Source organism: Uranotaenia lowii, chromosome 2, assembly GCF_029784155.1.
Source record: "Uranotaenia lowii strain MFRU-FL chromosome 2, ASM2978415v1, whole genome shotgun sequence".
Taxonomy (NCBI): domain Eukaryota; kingdom Metazoa; phylum Arthropoda; class Insecta; order Diptera; family Culicidae; genus Uranotaenia; species Uranotaenia lowii.
This window is the reverse complement of record NC_073692.1, coordinates 263423733-263442994: the sequence shown is the minus strand read 5'-3', so window position 1 is coordinate 263442994 and position 19262 is coordinate 263423733. Positions and strand designations below refer to the sequence as shown.

The window sequence follows — 19262 nt, the reverse complement described above, 5'->3', positions numbered from 1 at the left end:
ATAATATGCCTGAGTGATAGTGAACTAAGTTTAATTTGATATCTCAGTAAGTTCCTACACTCTACATTAGCGATTGTTCCTTCCATCAGCGATCGTCACTACCAAGGCGAGTACAGCTACGGGTGTGTTAAGATACCAAAACACGGAATCGACCATCTTGTGACAGGTTATCGTAATGGTAGGCATGGTAGGCGAATAACTGGCTGTCAAAAAGCGCTCCGTCTCCACTCTCCATCACTCAGAAACTTTTGGTACCTCTTGTCTACTTTTTCTCAAACGGCTTACATCCGTAGCTGTACTCGCCCTGGTCAATAATCAAATTGCCAATCCTAGATTTCAGCAATAATCAATATATCTACCTAGTTACCATACAAATTCTAAATATTGATTTTTTATTGACTGTTGTTTATTTTTCCATTCACCAGCTATAGCGATCCAGTCAAATTGAATCTTCACCTGCTGAAGCATCAGCTGTCGGTGGCGGGAGCTGAGACAGCACGCTTCCGCTGTCGTCATTGTTCGGACCAATATCATACTGCACACGAGCTCGTTACGCACATAAAATCGCACGCCATGCACCGATACATGTGTTTCCTGTGCGATGAGAAAAACAACATACTAAAGCTGATGATCATGCACATGCAGAATACCCACGATAGCAGGGAAGTCATACTAACTTATCTGCATCCGAAGAAGCGGGATATCCACAATGACCTGGTAGTCGTTTGTCCCCAAGATGTCACCAGTAGTCAGCTACAGGATTACGTCGAGGACATTTTAGCTGGCAAAGAGAGGAAAAAGTATGGTCCAGCCGATGTGAATAATCTCCCGCCAGTTGACATTTTTACCGATGATATAAGTTGTGCTCTCTGTAAATACAGCACTAAGGTAAAGAAAAATTTGGTGCGTCATCTGAAAAAGCATTCATCAGAAAAAAAGCCTTCGGAATCTGCGGTAGAGAAACCACCAGAAATAGTATTGACGGTACCTCATCATGTAGATTCATCCAAATTGTACAAGTGTGGTATCTGTCGATTTGATAGTCGTTCATTGGTTGAATTCCGAAGTCATATTGGCCGAGTACACCAGGGCGAAAGACGTTACACTTGCGTGCACTGCAATACTATTCTGTGTGATGATTTAATATGCATTGATATTATTGAAAATCACCTCAAGCAGCATGGGGAAAATTTGTTCAAATGTGGTGGATGTACATACTATGATCATGACAAGAACATGCTTAAGAATCACATCAAAACAACCCACAAAGAGGAGCCGCAGGTCACGATTGAAACTATTCGAGAAAAATACCAAAAAGTTGCCCCGGATGTGGAATGGATTTGTGACCTCTGTGAAACTGTACGACCTACACGGGCATCTATGGTTCTTCATATGACTAATGATCATAAACTTACCGACAATCAATTCAAATGTTCACAGTGTTCGTACAAATCATCTGATCATGGATCGTTTGGGGCACATTTTGCAGACGCTCATCCGAAGAGTGAAGTTTCAACAATTTCTTTGTTCCACTCCGCTCCCATCTCGAACAGACCCAACGAGCTACAGGACCCGGAATGCCTGCTGATTGAACGGGAACCAATAACGGTGCGGAAAAGGTACACCTGTGGCCACGAAGACTGCTACTCTTCATTTGACAGGCCAGAATTGGCCAGAGATCACTTTCTGGATCACCATCCTGATCAGGCTTTAGTGGTTTTCGACGAAACCGGAATTGAGAAAGAGAAACGCCGGCGATATGACTATTTTATCAAATACGTTTGCAACTTTTGCCAGCTTCAGTGTGATACATGCGATGATCTAATCGAACACTGGTACAAGGAGCATAAGGATGAAAGTGGGAAAAACATGCTCATGTTCAAACTGTTTAAAATGGTTCGTTGTTTTCACTGTGACCATTTTGCCACATATCACGATATGAAAGAGCACATCACAACTAAACACCCCCTTGAAACATTTGCTTGCGTCGATTATCAAAATGTCGTCAAATGTGGTGAATGTCCGTTTGTTTTGTCTAGTGGTGAAATGAAAGACATGCTCAAACACTTCAAAACGTACCACAGCAATAGCAACTATGAAGATCCTTGTGACTACATTGACGACGAATTCTTAAATCAGTTGCTAGAGCACAACAACGACAGGTACAAATGTAACCACTGCAAAATAGTTTACGATAGTCGATTTTCTTACGAGAATCATATCGATGTGTGCAAATTTGTCGGATTACCTACTAGTTTTTCTGTATTGCCAAAAGATTTTAACATTCGATATATTTGTGACTGCAGACAAATAGTAGATAGTGAGTATGAAATTGCCAAACATATACGTCAGCACTTTGCTCTCTACAACTGTAGCTACTGCAAACGTGAGTTCAAAAAGTTGGAACTCCTGAATCGACATCAAGTTTTGGTGCACGATGCTTGTGACGTTGAATTCCGACGGAAGAATTTAGATGATTTCCGTGGCGTGTTTCTTAAAACAAAGATGCTTTTCCCCAATGGGTTAATATTGAGTAAAGTTGACATCCACCGTACCTCTTACGGCTCGATAGAAGATATTATCAATTACGCACACGCCTTCAGCAAACAAGAGATGGCAGCCCTCCGGTTTAGTCGTGACATTCTCATGCCTTTGCACTACGAAAATGATGACGGAGACCTGATGCAGGTATCTTGTAAGGCTTTCCTAGAAGCTAAATCCAGCAGCATGCTTCTCGAACTGACGAAACTAACTTCGAGCCAAGTGGACGAAATTCAAGAACAATTGTACTTGATACAAAAGGTATCGCACAACACTGATGCACCTCAACGTCGGAAAAGAGGCCGGCAGTGGAAAAGCTATGTTCCTTCTAGTAGCAGTGCCGATGATCAGGAGGATGAAGATTGGAGACCTATACGACGGACTTCTAAAAAAATCAGAACCAGTTTTAAGAGAGAACTTGCAGAATCATCATTCTCCGAATCCGATGACGAGTTGCTGATTAACTTGAAGAAAGAACGATTGGATTGATTTGATTAGATTAATCATGTTAAGTGTGGAAATGGCAAGTGATATGCGAATAATCATAAATAAAATACATTATTTATCATGTATGTTTATATATTCCTCTTTTCATTTGTTACAAGATATCACTGGATTGAAAGAACACTCCATCATAAATTGCACATCTAGAAGTAGGTAATTTTTCCATCGATTTCACATTTGTACTGTATACAGCAATCTGGATAAGGTTGGCTTAAATCTCGCTCAATTTTAGTGCAATGTGGTACAGACACGACTCCGCATCTGAAATATTGAAAACATCATTTAATAATCAGAACCTTAGATAATAGATAATATAGCAATAAAAAGTAGAATAGGGTATAATCACCCACATGAACAGATGTACAAACTCGAACAACAAGTCGTCTGAAATTTGTGAAATGTAAAATATCAAATGCTCTCTTTTAAAGAAACCGTTATAAATTGACGAAAAACAGTGCCACAGCTATCGCATGATTTGTAACTTTTCAACGGCGTGGCTGGCTGGGATGCGAGTAATCTAAGCGGAGATTGGGTACCCAACCCCGGTGGATGCTTTGGTCGCATGCAGACCGAGAAGGTGGCCGCACGCTTCTGTACCTCAGGTCAGGGGCGGCTCAAACAGCGTCTGTCTCGTAGCGAGCGGCTGAATGTATGAAATGCGGCTCCCACCAGCTAAGTCCAAGATGGCAGCCCCATCGCCTGATGGGGACCTTAGGCTAACAACCTACTGCTATCGATTTATAAAATTGTTACAGAAACTGGGATAAATATTATTTTAAAATTTGTTTTGTTTGTGTACATATTTTGTTTTATAATTATTTAAATCTGGAATCATTATAAACATACATTTTAGTTTAAAATAGATTTTTTAGGGTTTAGCTAGCTGTTGAAAGAGAATTTCGATCGGATCTTTTGAGCGTAGAACACTGTTGATTGTGTATAACTTTTGCTAAAAGCTATAATAGTTTATTAGTAACAATTTCGATTGCGTTACATTATTAATTATTAACTCACAAATTCCGTAACCTCAATTTTCTTATTCTCCTTCCAACATCTAATTTCCAACTCGCTGTTTTTGCTACAATTTTGGTAAGTATGATTCGGGTAAGTATATGTTTCTTTTTCTATTTCAATTAATTATTGTTTACTTACAATTGTTAAATATCTTAATTTTCAGGTAATCATCAAAGAACTCAACAATTCAACCACGTACGTCTGACCACGTTTCAAAAGTGCGCCCTAATCTGTCTATCTCTTAACATCATTCTCTTCTACATCGCCTAGCGGCTAAACTGCAAACTAATCAGTAAACATGGAAGTTGACTGTGGAAATATATATGGATGGTACATCGAAATTTAAACTAACCGTTATCAACAACCTCAACATTCCCCGACCCGTAACACTGGGTACTATCGTCAATCAGACCCAGTTTTACCTTCTACATCCAATCGTGCAAGTTTAGCTACCGCTCTCCGAAGAAGTCCAGAAGATGTTTGAACTACCGCTCGCCGTTTCCTTCCGTCAGCCGCCATCGATACAGATACCACTCTTCCTCTTGTCCATCCATTACGCTCCGATTCGTTCACGATTATCACAAGGTCCCCAGGTACAATTTCCTTCGTGTCGTGAAACCATTTAGTGCGTCGTGTAATTGTTGGCAAGTACTCACGTACCCATCGGTACCAGAATTGATCAACAGCATTGTTGAGGTGATTCCAATTATTACGGTGGGCTGACCTATCGTCCGTCAACCTTTTCGGCGTCTGTGTCACCCCGTCCGAACTTAACTTCAAGAAGTGGTTGGGTGTCAGCGCTTCTTGCTGTCCATTTTCGATTGGGATAAAAGAGAGAGGTCGCGAGTTCACGATGTCCTCCGCTTCTCGAACGATGGTGGCAAATGTCTCTTCGTCAGGGTTTTTCGTCATTTGCATGGCACACATCGCGGCTTTGACTGAGCGCACCAATCTCTCCCACGCTCCACCCATATGCGGAGCCAAAGGAGGGTTGAAAATCCATTTGGTGTTTGAATTTGTAAAACACTCCGATAAATCCTCTGCCTTTATCTCTCGGGAAAGTTCATTTCGAGCGCCCACGAAGTTTGTGCCGTTGTCACTGTATATTTCTCTCGGAGACCCACGGTGTACGATGAATCGTCTAATGGCCATTTTGCAGGATTCCGTGCTGAGCGAATGCACGACTTCTAAATGAATGGCCCGTATAGTCAAACAGGTGAACAATGCAATCCACCTCTTCACAGAGGCCCGGCCAATTCTGATGTTGAACGGTCCACAATAATCCAGTCCCGTGAAAGAAAATGGTCTAATATAAGCTTGCAACCTCGCTTCGGGAAGTGGCGCCATTCTTGGAACCAATGGTCTAGCTCCCTTAACCAGACAAAATGAACAACCTTTGACCACCTTACGCAAGACGGATCTGAGGTTAGAGATGTGATATTTTTGACGTACTTCATTAACTACTGTCTCATGATTTCCGTGTAGCAAGCGACGATGGTACCGATGTATAAGCAGTTTTGTTGCAGCGTGGTTTGCGGGTAGTATAATTGGATACCTGACGTCGAACGAAGTATACGAGGCAGCTACGATGCGGCTTTCCAAACGGATAATTCCTTCGTGGTCTAGACATGGTGATAATTTTCTCAACGGGCTACACGATTCCAGCTTCACACTTTTGATGTTCGACGAGAGCGCGTGCGCCAGCGCTTTGAACTCTTTAGGATACGCTTCTTTTTGAATCCACCGGAAAATAGTCGCTTCTGATCTGATTAACTCGTTTTGTGAAAGTGGTCCGCTTGTCAGCTTCTGCCCAAGAAATCTAGCTCGAAAATTGTCACAGTATCGATGCACGTATCCCACAGCACGCCACAGTCGCACCCAGTTAGAGAAATCCTCCCATTGAACCATTTTCAAAACTTTGTCGAGTATATGCACGAGGCAGTGTTGTACTTCTTCTGTGGTTTCGCAGGTCGAATTCGTATTGGCTGGCCAGGCAGATTCATCTTCTGACAAAAATTCCGGTCCTCGAAACCATCGACTGTCTGGTGAAAAATTAGGATTTTTACCCCATTTGGTCGCGTCGTCCGCCACATTTAGCTTAGAAGGTATCCATCTCCAATCTTCGGATTTTGATGAAGACAGTATTTCGCCAACGCGAACGCCAACAAATTTTGTATACTTTCTCTGATCTGAATTTAGCCATGCTAAAACAGTTTTCGAATCTGTCCAGAATACGCTTCTTTCAATCTCCAATCTATGAGATTCAACGATCGTGTTTTGCATTCGTGCTCCAATGACGGCAGCCTGCAATTCTAATCGTGGAATGGACAATACCTTTAACGGAGCTACTTTTGCTTTACCGGCTATGAGTGAACAGAGAACCTTCCCTTTGACCTTTGCGCGTAAGTACGCTACACACGCATAGGCACTATCGCTAGCGTCACAAAAAACGTGCAATTGCAATTCTTTTAACTGATCAGTGGTATAATTTGGAAAATAACATCGCTCAATACGTACATCATTTAACGCTTCAAAATATTTGGCCCACGATTGCCATCTCTCGCTTATTTCGTGTGGAATCTTTTCATCCCACTCAGTTTTAGCCCGCCATATGTCCTGTATTATTATTTTACCATGGACAACGAAAAACGACAGTAGTCCCAATGGGTCGAACAACGACATGACCGCTCGGAGCACCTCGCGTTTTGTCGGTCGTGCCTGGTCCATTCTCATTGCGCTTTGATACGTGAAGATGTCGGACTTAGGAATCCAGAACATTCCCAATACCCGTTCAGTAGAGCTACAGTCTAGATTTAAAGGCTTTTCTGCACAACCGTTGGAAGCCCCGACCCGTTTCAGAAATTCAGGGGAGTTAGACAACCAGTTGTGTAGCTGGAAACCACCGTTCGAATGAATTGTTCTCACCTCAAGAGCTAGCTTAACCGCTTGTTCAACACCATCAACGCTATCCATCCAATCGTCCATATAGTGCCGCTTCTTTATCGCCTCCGCCGCATCGGGAAAATCTTGTTCGTGTTCGCTGGCGTTGAGATTCATCACGTACTGGGCAGAGCATGGCGAACAAGTCGATCCAAATATAGCTACGTCCATGATGTAAATTTTTGGCCTCTCTTTTACATTCTCACGCCACAATAGCCTTTGGCAGTCTCGATCCTCTTTCCGTATTTTAACTTGATGGAACATCTCTTTAATATCGGCGCATATCGCTACCGGACGTTCTCGAAACCCGAAAAGGATTCGGGGAAGAGAGCTAAGGAGATCTGGTCCTTTCATTAGAACTGTGTTTAAAGAGATACCGTCGACCTTAGCTGCAGCATCACAAAATATACGTATCTTGGAGGGCTTTTTCGGATTAATTGCGATTCCCAGTGGTAAATACCACGTTTTTCGCGGATCTGCACTCCGCAGCTCATCGTCGGTCGCTTCGTGTATGTATTTTTTATCAACATATTCTTTCATCTGGCGTCGGACGCTTTCACTTATTACTGGATCTTTAGCCATACGTCTTTCAAGACACTGTAGTCTGCGTTCTGCCATCGGCATACTATCCGGAAGCTCGAAAAAGTCGTACTTGAAAATGAGTCCAGTTTCAAATCTGCCTTCAATTCGTCTCGTCGTTCGTTTCATAATCTGCTCGGCTCGCTTCGTTTCTTCGGAATCCAGCTTTTTCGTAGCTCTTATTCCCAAATTGTCGATTCGAAAATATTCCTCAACTAACTCATGAAGTTCCAAATCGTGTTCACACTCACATATATGAAACATGTTCGCTCGACGAGATCCGTATTCCAGAGCGCCATACACTGTCCATCCCAATCGACATTTGGCCCCTACCGGCTCACCGATAGCTCCTTCCCTTATTCTCTGCGTTGCTCCGACGTGAAGATTGTCGTTACCAATTAGAATTTTTGGAATCGCATTCTCATAGCTCTGAATCGGTAACCCTTGTAGATGAGGATATTTTTGAGCCAACTTTGCGCCTTGAATTGTTTGTTTAGGAAGGTTTAAACATCTTACGGTGCGAACGTCCTTCAATTTAAATAGTTGTCCAGGATTTGAATGACCACTTATCTCCAACGAGATCCGCTTCGAATTCTTTTCGTTTCGTGCTACGTTCGCTGTCCATTGCAAGCATAGCGGCACTGCGTCCCCCTTAATCTGCAGCTGATTAATGACTTCTTCTTCGACTAAAGTCAGTGATGAACCTTCATCCATAAAGGCAAACACTTGCACAGTCCGTCCATTCCCGTGCAATGTTACTGGCAGAATCCGGTACAGTGTGGAAGGTTCTGAGTGATGGTGATTGTTGACAGCACCTGTTGCTTCAGGTTCCACGTTGGCATCCCGGTTTTCATGTAGTAATGGATGGTGTTTCTTTTGGCACCCATCAATCCCACACTGCTTAGCAGATTTGCAAGGTCGTCTTCCATGGCAACTGAGACAACAGCGACAAATATTTAAATCTCGTGCCTTCCTCCATCTATCTGCAATACTCATTCTTCCAAACTCTGGACAGCTTTTGACTCGATGAGTCACATTTTGACAAATGAAGCAAGCTGGGTTGAACGCTCTTCCAACGTGTGGAACGTCTACCATCGTTGCTCCGTCCACCGACACATCATTAGATACGTGAGCCATAACGGCTTGTGGAGCTTGTTCCCAACCATCTGGCCCTTCCCCTTCGGAATCAGGATCCTTTTCAGCATGGGCACCGCAGAAATTTTTCTCTTTACCTTTCTCGCCTCGTCCGAGTCTATGAGATATTTTTGGGTGCAAACTTTCAAGGTTCCTCGTGACGCGGGAAGCTGCCCTTACCAGTACACCCATATACGCTGAGAAAGATTGTAGGTCCACCGTCTCAATATTCTCCATATGCAGCCCCCAATCTAACTGAAGATGTGTGGGCAATTTATCCACTAACTCAAACAACAGCGTCGGATTGTTGAGATGTGCTTGTTGGTTCGCGGCAATCAGGTGGTAACTAAGATTTTGCACTTCTAGACCGAAAGTCACCAAGGTTTCTAGCTTATCCGCCTTGGGGGCCGGTACTTGCCTAACCTTTTGCAACAACGTTTGAACTAATAGCTCTGGTCTACCATAAAGGGTGTCCAATTGTTCGATAATAAGCGGGACCGCTTCCGGCATCATAAGCCGGCTGCGCACAGCTTCATACGCGGCACCTTTGAGCGCTCGTTGCAGTCTCACGAGATTCTGCGTTGCATTATATCCACACGCTTCGGAAGTCGTACGGAATGTAGTTATGAAGACGGGCCAATTGTTTATTGTTTATTGTTTATAAAAGTCCATCTGACGTAAGTGTCTTAATGGTTTACTTAAATCTAGGTCTATCTAAACTTACATTTTGAGTTTTCTAATTAGCTGTTTCTTAACTGGTCACTTATGTTAGATTCGATCAAGCGTTTAAATGTTGCAGTTGAGACATTAAAGTCAAAAAGAGCATAATGGCGTAAGAAGCTGATTTTTGCGGAACGTAAGGGGTCGTTGCTGCCATAGCGTGTATTTCTCGATTCCAGTGAAAGCCAGTCACGGTTTCGCAGAGCTCTTTCTGGGGCATAAATATTACAGCGGGAGAGTATCCAGGAACAGTCGATTTCGTTTCTGAGAATTTTCGCCACAAATAGTGATTGACCGATGGAATGGCGATCCGACAGCGTGTGAAGGCCAAGCAAAGCGCAACGTTGTGCATAAGGTGGCAGGTTTCGAGGATTATCCCACGGTAGATCACGCAGAGCATAACGAACGAATTTCCGTTGAACCGCTTCAAAACGCGCTACCCAAGTAGCTTCAAATGGCCACCACACAAGATTTGCAGATTCTAGTATTGAACGGACCAGGCAGCAATACAGAGCTCGCAGGCAAACAGGGTCTGTAAATTCTTTACTCAGACGTATGACAAATCCCAGCATTCGGTTAGCCTTTTCAAGTGTAGCACAGTAGTGACGCTTAAATGTCATATGACTATCTTCAGGATTCCCGTAAAAAACTGGCAAATCGCTCGACATAAGCTGTCGTGAGATCAACTGACGCTGCGTTGGACTCGTTGTAGGTCCATGATCACGTTTAGCCACCGCATGACCGCCGAATCGATGTTGTTCACCTCTGTTATCTACACCGACGTCATTCAGGATCGTGCTAACATTCGGTCAAACTTCTCTTGACAGACCGGATAAATTGGTAACCGAATTCGTCGCTTGGCCAAAGTCAATCAGGGGGGAATTTTTGTGTTCCAATCGGGTATTAACACTCTGTGTGGGTACTCTGCTCCGGACAACCTTCGAAATTTCCGATATACCATTATGAGCTTGGTGGGCTAGCTTGCCTGGGAAATCAATTAACTCCGGACGTCTCGGTTCTTGCATGGTCGATTGAGCAACCAAAAGTGGTAGCCCCTTACGCCATTCTTCCACTTTCTTGATTCCGCTATGCACAGACTTACGGCTTCTGGCTACACTTACAGAATCGTCCTCTACTTCTAGCGCTTTAATTTTCTGCCTCAGGAACTCTACCTCAATTTGCATTTGTCGTCTTTCGTACTCTGCATCCTTCTGTATCCGCTCTTGCTCGCGTTTCCTTGCCTCATCTCGACGTTCGAATTGCAGCTCCTTTTCACGCAATGTTTTCTCCGCCTCGAGTCGTTGCAGGACTAACCGAGATCCAGTCCGGGAAGAAGCTGATGTACTTCTGGCAACCGCACTTGTGGGTATTATAGTTTCCGCCTTAGTATTAGCACTATCCGTTCTTGATACTATGGCCGTGGCTTTTTGGCACGCCGGACAAGTGAAGCTGCGTTCGCTGATGCTGTCGCCAACTCCCACGCATCCAAAGTGCCACCAGGTATCACAGTGGTCACATTGCACCATTTCCTCGGTATCTGGTGCCTTACAAGCTGCGCAACTAGCCTTGTTTATGTCCGCTTGTTTACCTTCCATATCTCAGGAATTTCTTTTAGATTGTTGAAAGAGAATTTCGATCGGATCTTTTGAGCGTAGAACACTGTTGATTGTGTATAACTTTTGCTAAAAGCTATAATAGTTTATTAGTAACAATTTCGATTGCGTTACATTATTAATTATTAACTCACAAATTCCGTAACCTCAATTTTCTTATTCTCCTTCCAACATCTAATTTCCAACTCGCTGTTTTTGCTACAATTTTGGTAAGTATGATTCGGGTAAGTATATGTTTCTTTTTCTATTTCAATTAATTATTGTTTACTTACAATTGTTAAATATCTTAATTTTCAGGTAATCATCAAAGAACTCAACAATTCAACCACGTACGTCTGACCACGTTTCAAAAGTGCGCCCTAATCTGTCTATCTCTTAACATCATTCTCTTCTACATCGCCTAGCGGCTAAACTGCAAACTAATCAGTAAACATGGAAGTTGACTGTGGAAATATATATGGATGGTACATCGAAATTTAAACTAACCGTTATCAACAACCTCAACAGCTAGCATAGGATATACTCCTAAAACGGTGTAACCAGTGGAGTATAAAATCAAAAATATAAATGTTATGTACCGTGAACGGCCCTAATTCTGCGCAGTTAAGGATTTTTCAAATGTTTTAAGTTATGAAAAATTTACCTTTCAATAAATTTCCTCAAAATTTCGTGTACAGTTGGGCTAACTAACAAACTTAACGGCAAAAATAATGCGAGCTCAATTTTGGAGAAGAAATGTGGATTATTTACAACATTTGGAAAAAAATGCAAGTGGCCCTTATTCTGCGCACTATTTTCTATTTGTTCCTAATTCTGCCCATATGTCCCATATTCTGCGCACCCAAATAAAACCTATATATCATTCCGTACTGGTAAGACAAATATTTAATTTAATTAAAATGTATTAAAAAGTATGTTTTACGCTTGGTAAATTATTGCAAATTATGCAAAACGGCCAATTCATGCCTTGAATCTTTGAAGCTTATGTGACACTTTCTTTCACTATTTCTTACACCTGCTATACTGCCGTTCTAACCAAGAATGTCCCATGTGACTTTTGGGTCATTTTCAGTTTTTTGCAAGGTGGGTATATATTCAGGAGGTGTTCCCGAATAACGAATTCCCGATTCAGCCATTTTGGCTATGTAGGCTATGCGACTATGCGGAACTCATGAAGTTTGTTTACCAACAAACCACAGAAAAGCTGAGCAAAAAATAAACAAACTCATTGAGAGCCCCGCTCACTCCTCGCCTACTGTGAAAGTCGGAGAACCTAGTGTATCTAAGAACCTTGGTTTTTTGCTGGAAACGGTCTCTTTTAGTGTCAACTTTCGAATAATAACACAAACAAGTATACTTTGTTCTGAACATATACACGGAAAATAATAAAAAGGTAAAATTTACCGAGATAGCCAAGGTAAACGATCGTGAAAGCCAAAAAGGTACACAGCAAAAATTATTTTCTGTAAAATTACAGTAAATGTCCTGTAACAAAAAGGAGCAGGACATTTACCGTTATTTTACAGGTCGAGGACAATTATTTTTCAGTGACCATATAAAATTACAGGCCTGTAAATTAAAGTGACCTGTATTTGCAAGCGGACTGTAATTACAAGTGACCTGTAATTCCAAGCTACATGTAAAACAATATGCACGTAATTTAATTCTAGAGCTTTTTCTTTCCCAATTAGAAATAAATTAATGAAAAATTCAATTCTTTGCAGTTTTTATTATAATTGGCTAACATTGAACTCAAAACAGAAAGATATCACTCAACTTATAAATATGAATCCAAGATTTTCTAAAACTGAACTCCCGAGGAGGAATTTAAAACCCGGTTTTCATTGCCGCTGATTCTTCGAAGTCCACGGCGGTTTCGTACGACAATCTACGATGTTTTTCTTGCTCACCTCCACACATACGTAAGCCTTTTCCGGACTACTTGGAAAGTTTTCTTTTATATACTGCTACTGTCGGCGATTTCGAAGCGATCATCGCTCTCCGGTCATCTGTCGGATTTCGCAAAACGTCGATGAGCATAATAAAATCCATATAGATTTCGATAAACGGCCGTTGAGCCCAAAACATAATTGGAGTCTGGAAAAGTTAGAATAAACAAATCAAATTACAACTTCAGGTAATGATCATTTAATCATTGGTTTCTACAATCTGAGCAAAAAAATTTTTAAATAATATCCTTGTCCTATAAAAAATACACCTTCTAAGGTAAAACTTACTAGCACAATCTTATTTGCTTTCCTCATTTGATCTGAACCTGAACGCTGAGCGTTTGAGTAATAACATCAGCTGTGGCCTAACAAAAACGTCATTTGTGCCACCAGTATTTGCCCCGGAAGCCCCGTGCAACTTCAGCTATAATCGGTCGGAAGTTCAAGATCTTCGCCTGGGCATCGATGTTTTCCGAATGCTTGTTTGGTTTACGATTAGCGCTTAATTGGAGGGCCGGTATCCTCCCTCATCAGTAGCACTTTGACTTTGAAGTAACCGATTCTTACGATGGTCATGCTTAATGTTTTCGGCGTACTGGACAGTTATTGCATTTGATTGTGATTCAATGGATACTGTGGACATGAATTTCTTATGTTTTAAGGCAATCTTAAAGCGAAATAGAAAAAAATAAATTTTCTCAAATATTTTCCAAAACAATACCGACTTGTTTAAGTATAGCACGATAAGTAGAAAAATATCTATTCAAAAACTAATTCGGGGTAGATGTTCATAGAATGTCAACTAAAGATACTGGATTGCTTACCATTTCACATCGCAGCGATCGCAGCAGTTCAATCAAGCGCCAAAATTTTGTTGTCTTTGGGTGTGTAATGTTTTCCAGTAGCATATCCCCGCCGGGAGTTTTCTTTTATCGAAGACCTTCAGGGAACGCTTAAAGTCGTCTGAATCGGGTGCAATTCCGTAGCAATGCATGGTTATTTTAGATGTAAATGGGATTCAGATGTTTGATGGACGTGAGAAACAAATCTCACTTTTCGAGAAACACATCAGGTGACATACACAGCGTCGAGTCACCTCTATTCGCTATCTGCGGGACTTAACTTGCATTTTTTTCTCCTTTCGCGTTCCGAACCTTTAAGAAAATTAAAATTTGTTCTATGATAGATTGATTCCGTATAAAATCAGTTCTACTTACCTTTCCTAAATTCTAAACCAACTCTGCGAATCAAATTCCCATTGTTGATGTAAACAAAACTGAAAAAACGACAACAAAAAGAAAGAAAAAGAGAATGACAACTTGAAATAATTCGCTTTCCATTTTTCGTGCACTCGAAATATTTCACTGTTTTGAATAACTGAAGTTATTCTTCGCAAATTAATCACTGGATAAAAACTTTCAACAAATTTAATTTTAACTTCAAGTTTTTTACTAATTCATTTTTTTTTTCGATACATGCGTGATTCAATTAAATTTTTCTGTCCTGTATTTTAAAAACAGCCTGTAAAATGTGCTCACTTAAAAATAAATGATTTTGACCTGTAAAAGTACGGGAAATGTCATGCTCATTTTTGTTACAGGACATTTGCTGTTACATCCAATGATTTTTCAAGTACTTTCACAGGAATCAACTTAAAATTAAATGTTTTTGAAATTACAAGTTGTTTTATTTTACAGACAACCATTTTCAATGACACGTAATAGTCATTATTTTTTTCTGTGTAGCTTCTACCTCTTCGAGGTGAAACTCACCTCACAGCGAGGTAAAATTTACCTAAATCGAGGTTGGAAAAAAGGTACAATTCACCGAGGAAAAAGGTGAATCCAAAAAAGGTAAATCTTACCTCGTAGCGAGGTGAAGTTCACCTGAATTGAGCTGAATAAAAAAGTATAATTCACCTAGAAAAAAAGGTAAAACCAAATAAGGTAAAACTTACCTCGTAGCGAGGTGAAGTTGACCTGGATTGAGCTAAACAAAACGGTACAATTCTTCTCGAAAAAAAGTGACTATTCGCCGAACCCGTTTATCGAGGTTAAGCTGTTTTGTCATTCAGGAACAAGTTTTGCTTTGTGCATAATATGTGAAAATCGGAATAGAATGGTAATATTACCATTACATTACCACTTAAGTGTTTTCTTAGATATCATTTTGTTGTGCTGGTTCTCGTCATAATACATTGCTTTTGTTTCAGATCGACCCATAGAGCTTATAGGTGTATTCCACGTCATCCTCCAGCCGGAAAAGCCGAACCTGACCGGATTAGCCGAACAGAGGAGGTCATGAATGTACCGAACGCAGGAGTATTCAGCGGCCATGGCGGCTCGGAAGAACGCGAAGCCGAATTACCAGTCCCTATTTATCTCCAATAAATATAATTTTTGATAGAATTTTGTATTTTTTTTAATTCTTATTGAAGAAACCAATCTGTTGCGTGAGCGACAGACAGAGGAATAGAATTTTTCCGATTTGTTTAAACGACCTTTATTTAACAATATCTACGTTTATTCGGTGGCGTTAATAAATTCCTTCAGAGAAAATTACAAAGAAAATTCCTACGTTAATTGCCACATAGTTCATGATTTCGTTTGGTTCGAATCGTTTTTATAGTTAAGTGAAATAAATGACTTACGTTTAGTTCCCTTCTGCCTAATCTGTGCTCGCAACTTTGGTAGCACGTGTTTCGTATGCTTTCGTGCAGCACGTGAGCTGGGAAGATTAGTTTAGGTTAGGTTACAATTTATCTATGCTACTGTATAAATTTACCTGATTGGTAGTACATATAATTATTATGGTCTAACGAATGTTTCTACCACTCACAACTGCTTGTAGCTACTATCTTACTAAATTAGGAAAAATTAGGATTTACAAACAATATTTGCTTAAACGTTTCACAATTTTACCTCGGCACACAATTCACTCGCACACTTGCTCTGCTTATGATTTTTCGTTAGTAAAGACCTGCGGTTACTTTGATCACATTTCGTGATTCAAAATTCTGATTGACGGCAAGTGGCAAGGTGGCTATTAGTGAAAGGTGCTTCACTCCGGACGGTTGTGACACTCTCCCTCGGTACGTCACTGTCCCTGTGGCTTACCTCCTGTTGCACCGACATCTAACACGGCAACCTTGGTAGCAGGTCTCTCTAGAAGCCCCTTTAATGTCTGAACAGTAACACGACGAACCTGACCATCATGCGCCGGAACAGCTTTGATCACACGTCCTCTTGGCCAGCAATTCCTTGGCAGGTTATTGTCGACGACCATCACCAAGTCTCCTTCCTGAATGGGCTTCACGGGTTGAAACCACTTGGTCCTTCGCGTCAGCGTGGGCAGATGTTCATTTACCCACTTCTTCCAGAAAAGATCAGCGTATTGTTGTGCCATCGTCCACGATCGTTTCAGAGTAATCGGTGTATTGTCGAAAACGATCGGGGGCTTACTACCATTCGAAGAACCCAACAAAAAATGGTTAGGTGTTAAGGGGGGCTCATTGTCGTTGTCTATCGGTATGTCTGTCAATGGTCTTGAGTTCAATATCATTTCAATTTCCATCAGCATGGATCGTAAAATTTCGTCTGAAGGTAAACGCGGGGGGTCGAAGTCGTTCATGGTCTTCTTGACTGACTGAATTAAACGCTCCCAACAGCCACCGAAATGTGGGGCAGCCGGAGGATTGAACGTCCACTTAGTATCTGGGCTGACGAATTCTACTTTCAGACGTTCTTCGTCGATCTTCGCCAGTGCTTCACGTAGCTCCCTCGATGCTCCGATGAAGTTGGTTCCCCGGTCACTGATGATCTCCAAAGGTGGACCTCTTCTTGCGATGAAATTACGTAGAGCTAAGATGCAAGAATCCGTAGACAGGGAATGTGCGATCTCGATATGTATGCCTCTGGTGGTCATGCAGGTGAAAAGAACTCCCCATCGTTTCTCGGTACGCCTGCCAACTAGCACGGTCATTGGTCCAAAATAGTCTATTCCGGTGTACGAGAAGGGTCGCTGGTAGGCTGCCAGTCGGGCTGGTGGAAGATTACCCATAGCTGGAGGCCTTGGACTAGCCTGGCGGATTTTACACCTTAGACAGTTCCTTCTAACACGATCAAGTTCGGAGCGGAGGCGAGGAATATTGTACTTAAGTCGAATCTCATTCAATGCGGTTTGATGATTCTGATGATGGTACTTAGCGTGGTAGTCAGCGATCAACAGGTTTGTTACGTGATGTTGCCTCGGGAGTATAACTGGGTTTTTCGTGGCCTCATCTGCCCATTCGCAGGCGCCGATACGTCCTTGCATTCGTAGAACACCGTGCTCATCGATGACTGGATTTAGTTTGTAGAGAGCACTGGATTTCGGCAACGTACGTTCCCAGGGTGAAGCTCCTTGTACTCGACTGCGTATCAATCGAACTTCGTCCGAGTAAGCCTGCTGCTGAACACATCGGTAGATTGTGTTCTCAGCTGATTTCAACTCCTCCTGTGTCAGAGCGCCTCTCACTAGTGTGGTTTTTCTAACGGTGTTCTGGAAGTTGATGAAATAACGGTGTAAGTATCCGACAGATCGCAAAAGTCGTTGCCATTTCGAAAAACGTTCGAAAGAGATGATCAGTGGTTTGGCTCCTTGGTGGTGAAGAACGCTAGCACGGATCTCTTCCATCGTCGTTCCTTGATCTCCAGCGTCGCCAGGCCACGAATCTTCGGGTTCTAGTAGGAAGTCTGGTCCTCGGAACCAACGACTGCTCGGCTGAAAGTTCGGCAATCTTTGCCACTTTGTTCCTTCATCCGCTACGTTCTGCTTAGTTGGAAGCCATCTCCATTCTCCTACTTGTGTGGTATCAAGAAGTTCGCTGACCCTAAACGCAACAAATTGGCTGTATCGTCGATGATCAGACCGTAACCAGCACACTACATCACGGGAATCAGTCCAGAAAACTCGTCGTGTAATCTTCATTCTGTGTGACTTGACAATACTATCGGCAAAGCGTGCTCCAACTACTGCGGCCTGCAACTCAAGACGAGGAATAGAGAGGAACTTCAACGGGGCTACACGGGTCTTTGATCCAATCAGCGCACATTCCGCCTTATCTCCTTCTTGGAATTTAAAGTAGGCAACGGCAGCTATTCCATTTTCACTGGCATCGCAGAAAACATGCAGCTCCACACTGTTGGTTGACTCGATGGACGTCACAGTTCGGTAACAGCGTGGGATAGTAACTTGACGAACATTCGGCAGCGCTTCAATCCATGTTAACCACTTCTCGGTCAACCTCGAGTCGATCTCATCGTCCCAACCGGTTCCGGAACGCCAAATCTCCTGGAGCAGGATTTTCAAATAAATGAGAAAGTTGCCGATGAGTCCCATAGGGTCGTATACAGTCATCAAAGTTCTCAAGACTTCACGTTTCGTTGGCATCCTTGCTCCGGAAAGTAGTTCTGCATCGTGTTTCGGTGATAACTTGAACGTAAACGTATCAGTAGTTGTGTCCCACCACATTCCGAGGACTTTCTCCGTTGACATCTCCGGACAGAAGCTGATGTTTTTCTCCACGGTAGGTTTTTCTTGTAGGTTTTCGATAACGTAACTTGAGTTAGAATGCCAGTTTCTTATCTCGAACCCTCCTTGTGCGTGAATCCAACGAACTTCTTCAGCTAATTTCGTCGCATCTTCTTCGGTTTCTACGCTTGCCAACATGTCATCCACGTAGTGCTCGTACTTAATACACTGAACTGCCCTAGGGTGTTGTTCCTCGAATCTGTCAGCGTTCCGGTTCTTGACGTAATGCGCACTGCTTGGAGAACATGCCGCTCCGAAAGTCATTACTGTTACCACGTACACCTCTGGATCTTCGACTGCAGCTGTATTGGGCCACAATATCATCTGGCTTCGCTGGTCCTGCTTTTTCATCTTTACTTGAAAGAACATCTCTCGGATGTCTCCCACGACTGCGATGCGAAATTCACGAAACTTGAAGAGGACAGTTAACAGGGATACTAGCTGATCAGGTCCCGTAAGAAGGAACGAGTTTAGCGATACTTCGTTGACTTTGGCTGCTGCGTCAAACACGATACGCATCTTACCGGGCTTGTTCGGATTCGTAACAGGAAATATCGGCAAATACCAGTCGTTTGGATGTTTCTCCGCTTTTTCCTGGATCGATAGTCGCCGAATATAACCTTTCTCCTCGTACTCGGACATCTTTGCTGACATAGCCGCTGCTAATTCAGGCTCTCGCTTCAGTCGTTTTTCTAAA

The 19262-nt window shown here is 42.3% G+C and overlaps 3 protein-coding genes across 7 annotated transcripts in view; 1 reads left to right on the top strand and 2 right to left on the bottom strand.

Annotated features, from left to right (window-relative positions):
- The window catches only part of LOC129744812 (uncharacterized), a 110048-nt gene extending 106929 nt beyond the window's left edge, over positions 1 to 3119 (top strand). For all 3 annotated transcript variants that reach the window (XM_055737523.1, XM_055737522.1, XM_055737524.1), the window contains one exon: positions 426 to 3119. In XM_055737523.1, the coding sequence (XP_055593498.1) occupies positions 426 to 3030 (2605 nt within the window). In that variant the 3' untranslated portion in view covers positions 3031 to 3119. The remainder of the gene's footprint in view (positions 1 to 425) is intronic.
- Positions 3120 to 3312: 193 nt separating this feature from the next.
- Positions 3313 to 19262, bottom strand: part of LOC129744813 (uncharacterized) — a 37643-nt gene continuing 21693 nt past the window's right edge. Inside the window, exons 1-3 of one of the 2 annotated variants that reach the window (XM_055737527.1) lie at positions 14212 to 14265; positions 13819 to 14148; positions 3313 to 13142 (exon numbers count right to left, since the gene is read on the bottom strand). In XM_055737527.1, the coding sequence (XP_055593502.1) occupies positions 4462 to 9225 (4764 nt within the window). In that variant the 5' untranslated portion in view covers positions 9226 to 13142; positions 13819 to 14148; positions 14212 to 14265 and the 3' untranslated portion in view covers positions 3313 to 4461. Of the gene's footprint in view, positions 13143 to 13818; positions 14149 to 14211; positions 14266 to 19262 lie in introns of those variants that run through there. The other variant, XM_055737525.1, reaches the window with a different exon arrangement.
- LOC129744814 (uncharacterized) lies at positions 15442 to 18535 on the bottom strand. Of its 2 annotated transcripts, XM_055737529.1 has the most exons (3): positions 15916 to 18535; positions 15779 to 15855; positions 15442 to 15721 (listed from the first exon to the last, which is right to left on the bottom strand). In XM_055737529.1, the coding sequence occupies exon 1, from the start codon at positions 18527 to 18529 to the stop codon at positions 16091 to 16093; it is 2439 nt and encodes an 812-aa protein (XP_055593504.1). In that variant the 5' UTR covers positions 18530 to 18535; the 3' UTR covers positions 15442 to 15721; positions 15779 to 15855; positions 15916 to 16090. The 2 variants fall into 2 exon arrangements, with proteins under 2 accessions (XP_055593504.1, XP_055593503.1); XM_055737528.1 differs by having other exon boundaries at positions 15442 to 15855.